This window comes from Hoplias malabaricus, chromosome 16 (genome assembly GCF_029633855.1).
Source record: "Hoplias malabaricus isolate fHopMal1 chromosome 16, fHopMal1.hap1, whole genome shotgun sequence".
Classification (NCBI taxonomy): domain Eukaryota; kingdom Metazoa; phylum Chordata; class Actinopteri; order Characiformes; family Erythrinidae; genus Hoplias; species Hoplias malabaricus.
In genome coordinates this window covers 10,799,075-10,814,027 of record NC_089815.1, presented here as the reverse complement: position 1 = coordinate 10,814,027, position 14,953 = coordinate 10,799,075, and the positions used below count along the sequence as shown (strand labels likewise).

General features: G+C 39.2%; 1 protein-coding gene across 1 annotated transcript; it reads left to right on the top strand.

The window, feature by feature from the left end:
• Positions 1-7,632: 7,632 nt before the first annotated feature.
• On the top strand, positions 7,633-13,668 carry rerglb (RERG/RAS-like b). Its single transcript, XM_066648227.1, has 5 exons — positions 7,633-7,684; positions 8,799-8,855; positions 9,468-9,541; positions 10,120-10,268; positions 12,347-13,668. The coding sequence occupies exons 1-5, from the start codon at positions 7,633-7,635 to the stop codon at positions 12,630-12,632; spliced, it is 618 nt and encodes a 205-aa protein (XP_066504324.1). The 3' UTR covers positions 12,633-13,668.
• Positions 13,669-14,953: the final 1,285 nt, after the last annotated feature.

The following is a 14,953-nucleotide window of genomic DNA, read 5'->3' as shown; positions in this document are numbered from 1 at the left end:
GTTTTATAAATCAGATCATGGCATGATCAGATCTCTCTCCAGCTGTTTGACTATGTTGTCCACATCTCGTAAATCTATCACCGCACACAGGATTTATCAGTTGTGCTTTGTGCTTCACAGAAAAGAAAAAAATAATGATTAGGTGAAGACTGCATTCTTCCATTTATCCCATATCAAAGAAGCCTAGTGCTATATTATGGAAGCAGGTCAGTGTCAAAATTAAAATGAAAATTCAATACATAAAATAGCCATGTAATCGAAGATTTGAATTAAAATTTCCCTCTCCAAATTCAATAAATTTCAATGGCATTTGCCGCAATAGTATTGCATATTTATTTACACAAGATGTGAATTTGAATTCTCTCATGCCATTTTAGTCTCAGAATGGAAATGAAAATGCAATAAATACATTGTCAATCAACTCATTAGTGTGGGGCTTCAGCTTGAAATGAGCCTGAGAATAGGGTACTTAAGCTTTTACAGCTGTGTTTACACTGCATAACATATAATAGAACAATAAATCTACATCTGACGCTCGGTGTGTATTCACACATGTCTCAAGGATAAACTTTATAGTTTGCTTTATCAGACTGTTTCTAATCTCAGTAAGGGCACTACAGCTCCACATTCTTTCAGGCACAAAACAATGAGTTAGGACACAAGCTCTGTAGCAAGAAGGGAGCTTGAGAGGGCAGCTTTATTTTTTCCTGTCCAGTTCTAGGTTTGCGTTCTGTTAATTTTTCATTTGTTTTAACTTTCATTTGACAGCTCCCTTCTTTTATGCGAGTGGATAATCTTATATATTTGGTAATCTACTTGAACTAAATGTTTGTTGGAACTGTAATTAAATAAAGGGATGTCGAGCTCTGACTTTTGTACATAGCTTAATGTAATTTGTAAATATTAAGAAAGTTGAAAATAAGTGAAATATTTACTTACGTAATCCTTACTACCAATCTCTGGATACATGAACATCTGGCCTTTCTTTAAAACGTCCAGCTGGTTCTGCCCTGTATTTCTAATTAAATTATTCTCAGAAGGAAATTATTTAATTATCATTTCTACTTTCAAGTCACGTCACTCCACATTGAGAAACACTGGAATAACAAGGCCGCTGTTAGTATTGGCCAGTGAAATATATACTCATTTTATATATATATATATACACACAAGTTTTTTTTTTTTTTCATAAGTGATCGGGGGATTTACTGTAGCATTCAGAGGGAAGCTCTTCAGGCATTGAGGACTAATAAAGCCCAGTCCATTCCTCAGTTTGGCCTTACTTCAAGAAAGAGGCATGCATCCAAGCGGAGGGGCCCTGGATAATTTCATTACTGCTGAAAAACATTTGGTGGACATCTCTCCCGGCTTTTTTCCCAAGAATTTACAACAAAGAAATAAAATGTAAACTAAACTCACCTCACTACTTTTATCACGCAAAGTTCACCCCAAGACTCAAAGGTGTTGAATGACTTGCTTTATTTCTCCTCCTCATAATTGAATTCCCATGAGTTGTTATCACAGATGTCTCTAAATTAGACATTAAAGATGTAAGGTATAAAATGACAACATTATGTCTCCCATATGAGACGAAGGTAAAGGTTTTCTGGGAGATGATCTTAAAATTGCTGTTGACATGTTCCTACACGAAAATTCAAACCAGTGTTAGTGTCCTTCCTTCAAGTATGGCAAAAATAAATATATATATATAAAGATATGGAGCTATTATGAAGCCCTTACTGAGAATAAAAATTAGAAAAATTTATCTTCTGGAAACACTTAATCCTAAAGAGTGTGGTGGTACACCCTGGAGACGGTGCCAGTCCATCACAGGGCATTACACACACACACCACAACAATGTGTGTTTCTGCGATTGTGAGAGGAAACTGGAGCACACGGAGGAAATGCAGAGAGAACAAGCTAAACTACTCACAGCTACCCAAGGCAAGGACCTCTCACACAAACACACATTTAAATATGTACACATTTGTATGTATTACATTTTATACAGAGAGAAAATGAGTTGTTGAGGCTGTATGTAAGCACAAGGTACTTTGTCCTAACTGTGCACTGAATTAAGCTAACATCTAAATTTGGTTTTTTAAAACCCAGCGCCCAAGACACTAATAAAACTCCCAGTAAACCAAAGAATTGTTCATACTTAATATCATTTACAATGTGCCATTTCTGGCAAAAACAAACTAAATCAGGTAAATAACATTTCTACCTAATCACTACATTTCAGTCTTGGCTGGAAAAATTTGGCACTTTCAAAACCGATGAAGTCAGCTCTGATACCATCTAAGGTGGTCATCTTTCTTAGAGTTATCTTTCTCCCGCTCTCAGTCTTGGCAAATTGAGTTTTCCTGCGGAGGCACTGTAAATCTCATCCCACCAGATACTTCCTCCCTCATCTTCACTGACGGCTTCCTGATGACACTTAAATCAGATCAGTGCTTGGGCCGGGTCGGGAGGAAAATTCCCCCAATACCTGTAGGATTACTCCCCTGATTGCCTTCGTAAACATTGGGGGATAAAGACAGGGTCCCCATGAGGCCGTCCTTAACACAGACGTGATGTACTAACGCCAGTGTTTAAATCTCTTTTTTGTACTCTGGAGATGCGGCTGGCCTCATTCTTACACTCCCTCAGCTTCTGAAACTCATTTGTAAAGACTTTTTAAAAGGGGTCATATTTTGCAGCAATTTAATGGTAATTTTTCCCTTCATTCCTTTGTTCGTCCGTCCGTATAAATGCCTTGAAGAACATTCAGCAGGGATTAGATCCTGCACGAGATCCTGCTTTTTGAATTATTTCAGAGCTAAGTGTAGGCCAAGCAGGGTGGAATAAGTTGGAGTGTTAGACTGTTGAAGTCGCCTCATTTTCCATGTTTTAAAGGAGCACTAGGTAGTATTTTTACCTTGAAATCAAAAGAATTGGGATACTTTACTGGCCTGTAATAGGGAGTATAGAGCCTCTGTTGAGGCTATGCTGGCATTGGCACAGCAGAAACTGCACAATGTTACTTTTGGAGGAGGGTAGGAAACCATCCCACCCCCCGCCCACTTTGATTTCAGGATAATGTGTGTGTGTGTGTGTTTACATGCACTTAATATCCCAGTAACTGCACAAAATCAGATCTTGGGAGTAATCCATTCACCACTGATTGGACCCATTTTACTTGCAAATATGGTCCTTCTTGTTGGTGAGAAAAATTAAATATGTGCTGGAAACTGCTCTACACATTCTGTCGGGTTACGTTTGCATGAATCCGCAGTCTGAGAAATCAAATAAAAAACAAAATGTAAATCGAGGTATGATTACACGCCCTGAGAAAACAGATTACTGAGCTAAGAGTCCAGGATTTTAAACAAGTTTCTTACTCTTACTTTTAAACAGAAATCAGAGCATGCTGTTTACGAGACCATTGTATAATCAGATAACTCCAGAAATATTTGATCAAATTATTAAATTCATGTAAATGCACTCAGTGCTGTAAAAGTTAACTTAACTTTGCAACTATAGGGGGAGCCCCAGAGCAAAAATAAAATAAAAACAAATCTTACTTAGTGTACCTTTAAAGAAGAATCTACTCCATTTTACATTAAAATGTGTCTTCTTTAATGTTTAAGAGAGTGGTTTGATGTGAACTGCTCCTTTCTAGACACACAATCAAAACTGTCCAAGATATTAGTGAATATTAGGAAGCACATTTACTGTATACAGTATAATGCCACTAAAAGTTAAAATATACATCTTCAAAAACGAATTGAACTAATTCAAGAATAATCTATTAGTGATGTGTGTTCAATAGTGCTCACATGAATCTTATTCAATCACTCTATCAAAAAAAACACTAGGTTTAGACGCACTGGAGCAAATGCACTATGCCCATTGCCAGCAGGAGCTAAACAGGTATAAAGTCCCCTAAGATTGATCAGCAGAACAGTGGCACTTCACCCTCTGGAGTGATTGAGGGCCACACCTTCAGGATGAGAAAAATAACAACAATCGTATCTGACCTAGTGTAGAATCTTACTGCAGCACAAGGAGACAACCCCCTAATAATAACCTTGATTTTTAAACGACAGATATATTACTTCACAGTTTTTGCATCAATCCCTTATGAATACACTGACTGATGCATTGTTTTGTGATAGTGATAGTTTTGCTTAAATCTCTGTGACACAGGATTTTCTTTAAAAAAAAAACAATAATGGTGAAATTTCCCTTTTTGCAAAATCAGTGTGGAGACCAAAATACATTCTGAACTGTTGCCGTGGACTGTGATGAGACCCATCAGGGCTTTCTCTGTACATGAAAATCTCTTCCTTTTTCTGCTGGTTATTTTCTTATTTTCCTTATCTTTCCTTGTTGACTTGGTCAGAGAGTTAAATGAAATGTCCACTATTTGTGATTAATACATATTTCTGCCCTGGATTCACTTTGCAGGTGCTTCCCAGCTGAATAATTGTTAATTTCATAATTAACAATTCTGCAAGTCTCATCAAATTGCAACAAATCTATTCTGTCATACGTGAAAAAGGAGGCTATTGGTTGGAATTGTTGCAACTTTGCTGCAGAAAAAGCATCTGCTTCTTTGAGAAGACGTTATTCTGTAAAGCCCATCTGCTTGAAGGTTGGCTGCTGTGTAAAATGTAAATAAAAACAGAATGAAATAAATCACATGCAAAACATTTAAAACCCATATTCCATTACAAATGGCACAAAGACAATATTTCAAATGTCGAAACTGAGAACTGTGTACACAAAGTTAAAACTCAAAAATGCAAACAAATAAACCATATATAAACAGGACCCAGACAAGCTGCCAGCCTCTGGGCCTGAGCTTATTTAAGATGGACTTGGTAAAGTGCAAAAAGAAAATAACTTCATCATTTACAAACATTGTCTTTGTACTATTTTAAACCAAATATAGGGTTTAAATGATTTGCATATCATTGCATTTTTTATTTAATTTACAATTTGCACAGCATCCCAACGTTTTATATTATGGGGTTTTAGATGTTATGGGTTTTTTAGATGTTAGGACATTGCAGTAGTAATTTAATGGCATTCTACCACAAGTCACTTAGTGCAGCTGGTGTTGGATGACTAATTCTGCATAACAAATTCCCAGGGATACAGTTCCACTGCTCAACACACCAGTGCTGGGGGCTTATACCATATTATTCCATGCTTGGAATGGGGCATGGTGACATTATACTCACATGCGGCTGCTGAAATGAAGTAGCTACATTCACTAAATAGAAGGGCTTCTGGAACTTTTTCGCACTATCCAGTTTAAAATGAATATAAGTCTGTAATACATCCAGCATGACTTTACATTTCATTATGCACCTGATCTGGTTGTGTATTGCTTTCCTGCCTTTTTATGCATGACTGATGGGGTGGAACTCGTTGCTGCCACTTTCTTTATGAAATTCCAATCTGTCAAAACAGATGTAGCCACGGGCACACAGTAAATAGCCGAAAATGTGCCACATACTTTTCGGTGCCCGGCACATTTAATCCTTTGTGTTCAAGAAGGCCTGCTAGTCCTCAGTCGCCAGAAAAGAAATCAGACCTAACAGGATAATAATGGGACACCACAAAGTGAACTCTGTCAAAGAACGAAAGGTCGAGAGGAGGAAAAAAAAGCCACCTGAGTGTAAAGAAAAAGTAATAAAATACTTTCTGACCAGTGTAGCCGCCCATGAAATTGAGGTTTTAGTGACTGAATGTTGCTCTATTCTTTTGGAACTGTACTGGTTGGAAAGAAGGAAAACTGATTGTTTCACTCCCCTTTCAAAAAACACAATCCTTACCATTAAAATGTGGCTGAAGCTTTTGGGGCACTTCTAGATTACATGTGGTTCTGGGGTGCACACAGAATTTAAAGGGGCAATGCTGTACCCTCTTCTTGCCAATAAGTCATAGGGGCGCAAATGTGCCTCTAGTAAAAAGCCTGTTAAACACTAACATTTTTGAATGATTTAAAACTAAAGTGTGCCTTTTGGATGAGAAATGAAGTTTGAATTATTTAAAAAAAATTAATTGAATGCATTCAATTTGTTTATGTGCACTTTTTAAAAATATATATATAAAAAAATCAAAACAGTATAAATCTCAATTTTCTTGCATTTTCCAAAACTGCGTGTTTTCTCTCTTCATAAAGGTGCTACACAGTGTTCTTTGAGCAATGCCATAGAAGGACAACATTTGGTTCCCTAAAAAAACATGTTTGTTTAAAAGAGGTGAGAGAGTGAAAAGCCTTTTAACGATTTTACAGTCCATCACTTGATCTTAAGGTTCTTTACCCATTTAAATGTTTTAGCAGAAAAATATATTTATGAAAAAATATGTTCTTCTGGATATACACATTGAGTACACCGAAAATATGAGAAGAATTTGTTATTAACCTTCTGCCGCTCCACATTTTTTATGACTTTGTCTAGACTTTGATGTGATTCTGTGATTCTGAAACAGCAGTATTTAAAATGAACATGCTCATGAGTTTTGTTGGGTGGTGTTACATGCCCTTAACATTATTTTCTGCGGAAACGTAATGTCTGACTGTTTGCTTTAATGGTGTTGAATTATGTATTTATTTGTAGATCAGTGGCTATAACCAAAATATATTTCTGTTAGCAATAATTACCATGTCTATTGTGTAGATGCCTGTCTTTAAATATTTACCAATGTCCATTAATCTGTGTAAAAATTGGGCCCCAACTGAAAGAGTTTGCTGCTCACCGTTTTGAAAAGCAACTGGGGCATTATGGGAAATGTAGTGTATATATTAAATGTGCCTGTATTAAATTTGCGCAACATATCTTGTAGTTCTGCTCAGCAATACTTGTTGTACCACTGTGATTTTAGTGGGGTACAACAACACAGCAATTGGGTCTAATAACGCCTCTGGCTTTTCTGAGCGCTTTGCAGTTTGAGGTCATGTATGAGCTGGGATACAGGAGATTGTCACAGCATTGACTGTACTAGATGCTGGACGGTGTCACTCTCGCCATAAGACAACCACATCTGAACTGAACTAAACACAACAAACTGCTTTCATTCATGACCTGTACTCTGCTCAAGTCTTATGTACAACAATGTCACTCAAAGTGGAATGTTCTGGCAGCTATTGTGTTAAAAAGTACACAGCGGTCGAAGATGAATCTTTGACTGGAATGTCATGACAACCGAACAAACTAAAACACTCCTGATTGAGAGGATTCGCTATAAAGACGAGAAAGCAGTGGTTTATAGGCTCTGGCCCTCTGTGTGGAGCACTTTACTATGGAAAACTTCTGTTGACCAGAACAATGCCTACTATTGCTTCTGGAGATGAAATCCTGCTTGTGCTCTGCTGTAGAATGACCTCCTGGCAACCCAGCTTTTCAGCTCCCTACATTGTGGGAGGAGAGAGGGGAGAGATCAGAGCATGTGGATGTGTACAAGCAAGTGACTGAGTCAGAGTGAGAGAGTGAGAAAGGGAGAGAGTCTTCTCCTCTTGCCCCTGCTGAATAGAACTTCAGCTGAGTCGTGCAGGAGCAACAGAGCAGCTTGTCTCCTCTACAGGACAGGGCACAAAACAAAACTCCAGCAGCAACTCCTGCAGTTCCACAGCAATGAATGACATCAAACTGGCCCTGCTGGGCAGCGAGGGAGCAGGAAAATCAGGTGAGTATATCATATAGTTTGCTCTTAATTCACACATATAGATATCTTATGGATACCTTATGAACAAAATTTTATTTTAATCATTTAATAGTTCAATAGTTTTCAGAGCAGGAACAGTTTGTTGGCTCATGCCAGATTACACTTGCCAAATGATGTGGTACACCATGCCCTCATTTGTTCGGTTCCACTGAATCTATACAGTAATGTGTGTCAACCTTCCTAAATGCAAAGAGGAATTATGTCTGCCTGGTGCACACCGTGAAAGCACTTTGTGTATTGGAGAAAGAGAGGGAGGCAGGGTGGTGGGGAGGGTAAGGGGGTGGAACGAGGTCACTGTTATTCAAATCACCTGAAAGGGAAATTTAAATTGATGGTTGTAACATGCAAGTAATTGCTAAAACTGATGAGGGATTATTGGGTTTTCTTTTTTTTTTTTTTTTTTTTCTTCCCCTTTCTGCAGAATAAGGACAGACTGAGCCCCTCTGGCTACATACCTGCGCCTGATGACTATTAAATAACCGGAAAATAATTAGACAGGGTCCCCTCTGACCAAAAAATTAAGAGGTAGCATTGGAGCACTTTTCTTTCTGGTGCTCTGCTGAAAAGAGACAGGGGATAAGATGAGGATAAAGGGAAATAGCATGGTATGTTTTGCTAGGTCTGAGAGGGATTTCAGTGGGGAAACGCACAGAACCGCAGCTGTATTCCTGACAGCTGTGGGGTATAGGCTAGTCGGCGGACGCGAAAATAGCCAAGTTCACGTGGCCACCGCAGCGGTGGGTCTGTTTCCGCATGGAAAGTCAAGCCCTGAGTAAGACAGGACAGCTTTATGGCTCTAAAATTTAATATAGACCAGGCAATGTGCTCACGATTTGGGGAATGGGCGGAAAACAATCTGAATCAAAACAAAACAGAACAAAAACCAAACAAAAAGCAACAGGCCAGATATACACCAGTACTCCACGTACACCCCGGCCAAGTCTTTAATGAGAACCTGGAATTCACCGTTTCCCCCCCTTTTTTTCCTCCCCTATCCTAAGGGTTCAAAACATTTCTGTACATCACGAGTTGAGATGATGGCTTTCAGTAAGAATCTCACTTCTCTTGTCTTTAGCGGTTTTGGTGAGATTCCTGACCAAGCGCTTCATTGGGGAATATGCCTCAAATGCAAGTAAGTACAGTAAAATTTCCCTCCAATGTTTAATGAGCTGACAATATGGCCAGAACCTTACTCATATGTTACACACATAATCCAGTGACTGTTTTAACTGCAGCCCTGCTGCAACTGGCATCACCCCAACAGTCTTAACTCACAGCACAAAGTCTCATTTTATGCCCTACTAATGGGGGACATGGTTACAAATTCTGCACAAGGCCCTCCATTACACCGAATGGAAAGGAGGAACAAATCTGACAGCTGACGTAATGTAAACACACACTTTTCAAAAAGTAGACACTTTATGAGGATTGCTTTTTTAAAGAGCCGCTCTCCTCGAGGCATGAGAATGTGTTGTCATGTGGAGGCACGATACTAATATACAACTTCCATCCATTCCATGTCTGGTCGGCCTTTTAAATATATTCATCTCTCCGTTCCATGTCTGCACTGGTGCCAAAGATTTTTTAACCACTGGTCTACAGCGTGCGTATCACATTACACGCACTTCTTCCTCTTTTTTCTCTGGAATGATGTTTGTGTTCCGTGTTTACAATTAACAGCCGTCTTTTTATACAGTACACGTGAATGTCGTAATTCTTGGAATTTCTTTCAACTTCGTTACAGACTCCTTATACCGTAAAAGGCTCTCCATTGATGGCAGACAGTTGAACTTGGAAGTCTTTGATCCCTGCTCACAGGTATAGTTAGTACTAGCTTCTCTGAAATCATCGTATCACAATACAGACACTGACATAGGGGTACAATCTTTGGGATGCCTCCATATGGGAAATGTATGTTATGTTCCGATCTGATTTATGATTCTTCCCCTCAAACTGCATATGCCCTGCACTTCCTTTGAAAGCTGAGCTTGACTCTACTTATACCCACTGCATCTGGGACCTCTTATTTAAGTCTTTGGGACTTGCTGGACTTGATTCACAAAGCCAAGGTTAAGACATGGTCACAGTCCTGCTTTGTAAATGTATTTGTGATCCGTATAAAGGGTGCAACATGTCTTTGCATCAGTTCAAACCCCTGCAAGGCAGATCTCTTGAAGTGACATCGGGAACCAAAGGGTGCTGTGAGCTTCAAACATGTTCAGAACTTCTCTATCATTGTTTTCCAGTCCAGCACTATTCACTAAAGAGAGTTAACTAACAAAAACCAAGACACAGCCATTTTTCCATTCAGTCAGGTATGTCTTCAGAGACATGAAATTTTATTTTGCCCCCCCCCCCCAAAAAAAGGCCCCATGTGCCCTTTCTCTTCCCGGCAGAGTGGAGAGAGCAGATGCATCCTGGAAGAGCCCATGGATTGGGCTGACGCTTTTGTGGTGGTGTACACCATCAGCGACTACATGTCCTTCCTCAGTGCCAAGAACATCCTGCATCAGATCAAAGAGAGCCGTAGGGAGACCTGCAAAGGGTGAGTAAAAGTCCCCACTGACCCCTGTTGACCTGACTGCTCATGCAGACTGGAATGGGAGGGCAAAGTTTTAATGAATTAATGAAGGCCATTTGTGGGAATGAAAGGGGAGGCAGTCTGGTTAGATCTGTGCAGACACAAGACAGCAAGAGACAGGCTCGCACATGCCACACTCTGGAAATAAACAGGACATGCATGTATTTGAATGTCTTTGATGAAAGTCAGAAAGGAGACACATTTTGTGCCCATTAGCTTAAATGTAGTAAATCATGACTCTAAATGGTCCGCTGGGTTTGAATAAATCCAATAAGCTTTTTCTTTTTCCTTTTTTTTCATACAAAGTCCCTTATTAGAGAGCTGTAAAAGTCAAAAAGGTTTGGGATTTCACTAGTTGCGTGTCATTTGAAAGTCATCAGGACACAGTGGTGACTAAGAGTATGAGGCTGGACAGCTGGATCCTATTAGTGCCCCCAAACAAGGCAATTGAGATCACATGGGTGGCTAGAACCTAGTCTTATCCAATGCCTTCCCTCAAAACACCACCATAAGGGTCCCAATGATTCCTCATAGGCTCTGGATCCACTGAGACCCTGAACCGAATGAAGCAGTTACAGAAGATGAATAAAAGAATATTGGAACCAAAAAGAATATTACAATAAACATTAGAACCAACACATTTATCGACCTTCCTCCAAAACCTGCATAGTACACTTTCTGTAGTGCTGAGGCCAGAGTAGTAATAACAGAGGCTCTGTTGCCCTTATTACAGGCAAGTGAAGCTTCATAATGATTTTGAGGCTATAATTTTAAAGTAAAAATATGCTAGGTTCTGAGAACCAAAAATACAGAATCCATAACCAATAAATGTCATTTTATAATTGAGAAAACTGTCATTACTATTGAGAGTTATAAAAACAGGTTTATAAAAAGAATATTTCCTTGAATAATCCGTTTTTGCTTCCATTCCACTTTTTCTCGGTTGCGCTTCTCTCAGTCTCGCTTTCGCCTCCAAGTTTCTTGCTTTTGACGGTGTCGGGATCTAGACAGTCATTGGCTGCTAAAGTTAAGCCCCACCTACCCAGCTGATTCTGCACACCCTAACCCTGATTGCAAAAGGACTCTAAGCCTCTCTGAGGAGCTGTGCATTACTAAAAGACATCATCGTTAAAAGTATTTGATATGTCTTACCTGTGTTTGCAGATCGGTCTTTTTCCAGTCAGGGTAAGATTGGCGCACTCTTGCTGACGTAGCGGGGTGTGCTATATCAGATGGGCGGGGCTTCACTTAAGCAGCCAATGACTGTCTAGATCCCGACCACCGTCAAAAGTCAAAAGCGAGAAACTTCTGGAAGAGAAAGCGAGACTGAGAGAAGCGCAACCGAGAAAAGGCGGAATGAAAGCGTATTCAAGAATATTAAACTGAAAATAGAGGATTATATACAGAAATATTCTGTTTGTAAACCTGTTTTTATAACTCTGAGTATTAATGACAGTTTTCTCAATTACAAAATGACATTTATTGGATATGGATTCTGTTTTTTTGGTTCTCAGAACTTTAGAACATATTTTGACGCCATACTTTACCTAGTGCTCCTTTAAGCAGCTCTTTGTCTAACAAACCTAATTGACCCTAAGGATTTTTTTTTTTTTTTTACATTTACTGTCTGTAACCGGTCACAGATGGAAAAAAAAAAGAACTAAAAGAACACAAACCTGTACTCACTCAGAGAACACTGTTTAATCATAATTTATCTCTTTTAATATCCAGTGTTTTGCGATCCTGCAGGTTTACAGAACATTGCATTTTATACCCATATTATGCACCTCTAGCCTGTGTTATAATGTCTGCTGTGTTGGCAGGTTCTTAACCTTGCCTTTCAGTTTAATACTGAACACTAATGGAATGTGTTCTGTGGTGGGCAGTTTTTCAAAAGCATACCAAAATATAAAGATCATCTTAAGTTCTGAGCGTTTACTGTACCACTTACTCTTTCATCAAATGAAAATGGTTGTTTTATGGTTGTTAGAAGACAAGAGTATTGATCTCATATCATTGGTTTGTATTTGATTTTTGGACAGTGAGACAGATGTACCCATTTGCCTGGTGGGGAATAAACAGGACCTGTGCCACAGTCGAAAGGTGAGCGAAGAAGAAGGACGGTCTCTAGCCCTGGAGCACAAGTGCATCTTCCAGGAGGTGTCTGCGGCCGAGAACTACCTGGACATCACGAACCTCTTCACTAAACTCATGCGTCATGTGATGGAACAGATGAAGTACAGATCAGACCGCAGACGCTACAGCGGTTCCAAATCCATGGCCAAGCTTATTAACAATGTCTTTGGAAAACGGAGGAAGTCTGTCTGAACGCAAACAAGACAGAATGGAAGACATAGTGGCTCGATCTTGACTGAATTGGGAATGTTTTTGTAGCTTGGATAAGTTCCACTAAACCTGATCTTTTCTGGATGTCTCTGTATGCGCAAATGGCAACTAAAGGTAATCAAATCTAGCCTGATTACTAGAGGATAGCAGCCAGTAGCATACTCTATTTAGGCATGATTCCTCCTACGTAAATTGCATAAAAGGCAGAAGGTTTGTATCGAGCACGGTAGCCAAATGGGCAAGCTGTCACGTATATAATCCCCGTTAACTTTTCCACCTGTCTAATGATGTTAAAGCACTGATTCTGGCCAGTGTTTTTAGAACATACCTTGGGAACAGTGAACTCAGAAAGTGTATCCACACACTTTGCTTTCATGTGCCTACGTGAAATCATTTTCATGCCCTCTTGTCTTTTAGTGAAAGCTGGAAAAGCCAAGAGCTCCAGGTAACCGAATCTTCCTCTGAAACCCTTTTCATCTGCAACATGTATGTACTTCAATCAGATTTCAAATATCATTACCGAAGATGGGGAATGTTTACAAAAGCTGGAGGTTTTTCCTCTTCACTTCAAAGTGCTGTGTGTATATTTTCTCTCTCTCTCTCCCTTTCTCTCCCTCTCCATCCCCTCACGCTCTAAAATCTCTCTGTGGTAAGGGTCTGGGTTTGCATCAAGCGATGCACAACTACGTCCTAGCAAATTTCATCTTTCTGGCTGAAGTAATGAGGTGAGAATTGTGCACAAATTGCCTCCCCAACAACAGCTTATGGCATTCGACTTCAAATAGATCTCCCTCGCGTTTCAGTTTGGCATTCTTAAGTTGTCTGGTACTCATTTTTGTGTTTCTACAATGGGTAAAACGACTTCTCTCAAGGTAGAACAAAAGTGGGCTTGAGCCTTTCTTATGTAGCTGAAATGCAATGTGTGTAGTATTAGCATTACAGATATATGTTTACTTATACCTGTAATACAAAATCAGTAGTGATCCTAATGTTCTTCGAAGACTGTTCAAAGAGTTTCTGCATGCAAATCCTTACTTTCTGATGAGTGATGAATGATTGTTCTTGATTTTTGTATGTAAAGTTGAAAGCATTAAACAATCATTGATACATCCACGGTGCTTCCCATTAATTATTATTATTATTATTATTATTATTTTATCCTTGAAACCACTGGTCCTAGAACTGATGGTCTAGTTTTCTTGACTGATAAAGTCCAATTTGCTGATTCACTATGAAGTTAATCTTTATAATCCACAGCACTGTTCAGTTGGCAGTTGCCAGAACTATAGTAATTAAGCCAAAGATGTTTGAAGTATACAAGGGCTTTAAAGACATTTGCATGCTCTGCTGCCACTCATCTGGAGATTGTTATCTTTTGTGGAGGGCAGAAACACTGGTCGACCTTGAGACTGTGTGGTTTTGGAATACTGTCGTGCAGAGATTTACTGCAGTTTGCTCCTTAATTGCATCCCATGGTTTTGAAATACAACCGCTCGGGCCTGTTCTCTGTACAAAAGCCAGTCATCTTATTATACTTTATCTGCTGCCTTGTAAAATTCAGCCACATGTTAAAAATAAATAACAGTTTTCATTCTTCACTCTTTCTCTCTCTCTCGGAAACACACACATGACCTATATATATTGGTCCTGTGCAAAATTCAGAGACCACCCTTTTTTCAATTACCCGTCCAAATGGTCATTAGTTCATATGCATACAGAGGGGAAATGACAAAGATAATACATGAAAATACATTGGCATCAAAACTGCCAATCAGATAAACAGAGCTGAAAAAAAAACATCAGACCAATTCACCCATGCGTCAACCACTGAATGTGTTTTGAATAATGCGGATCATGAGAAGAATAAAATTTGACTTGAAACTTCATTTTAAATAAAATATGTTTATGAGGGGATAATATGATTTAATTCAGAGCAGCATGTGTGAAATACAAAATAAATTCCAATGTGTCCAAATTGTTTGACATCTTTAAAAACATATTACTGTCAGTGCTAGTGTTTCAAGTTATTAAATCTCATTAATTCATTCATGTGTTTTATGTAACTGCTTCATCCTGTCCAGTCTTGCGGTGGGTCTGGAGACTACCTGGAACCACTGTGTGTAGGAAAATACCCTGGACATGGTGCCAGTCCATCACAAGATGTGCCACACACTCAATCAGTCTCTCACACATGTCTATGGACACTTCTACCAACATGTTTTGGACTGTGGGAGAAGACCCATGCAGACACAGGGAGAACACACCCAGCATCTGAACCCATAACCCCAGAACCTTGGAGCTTT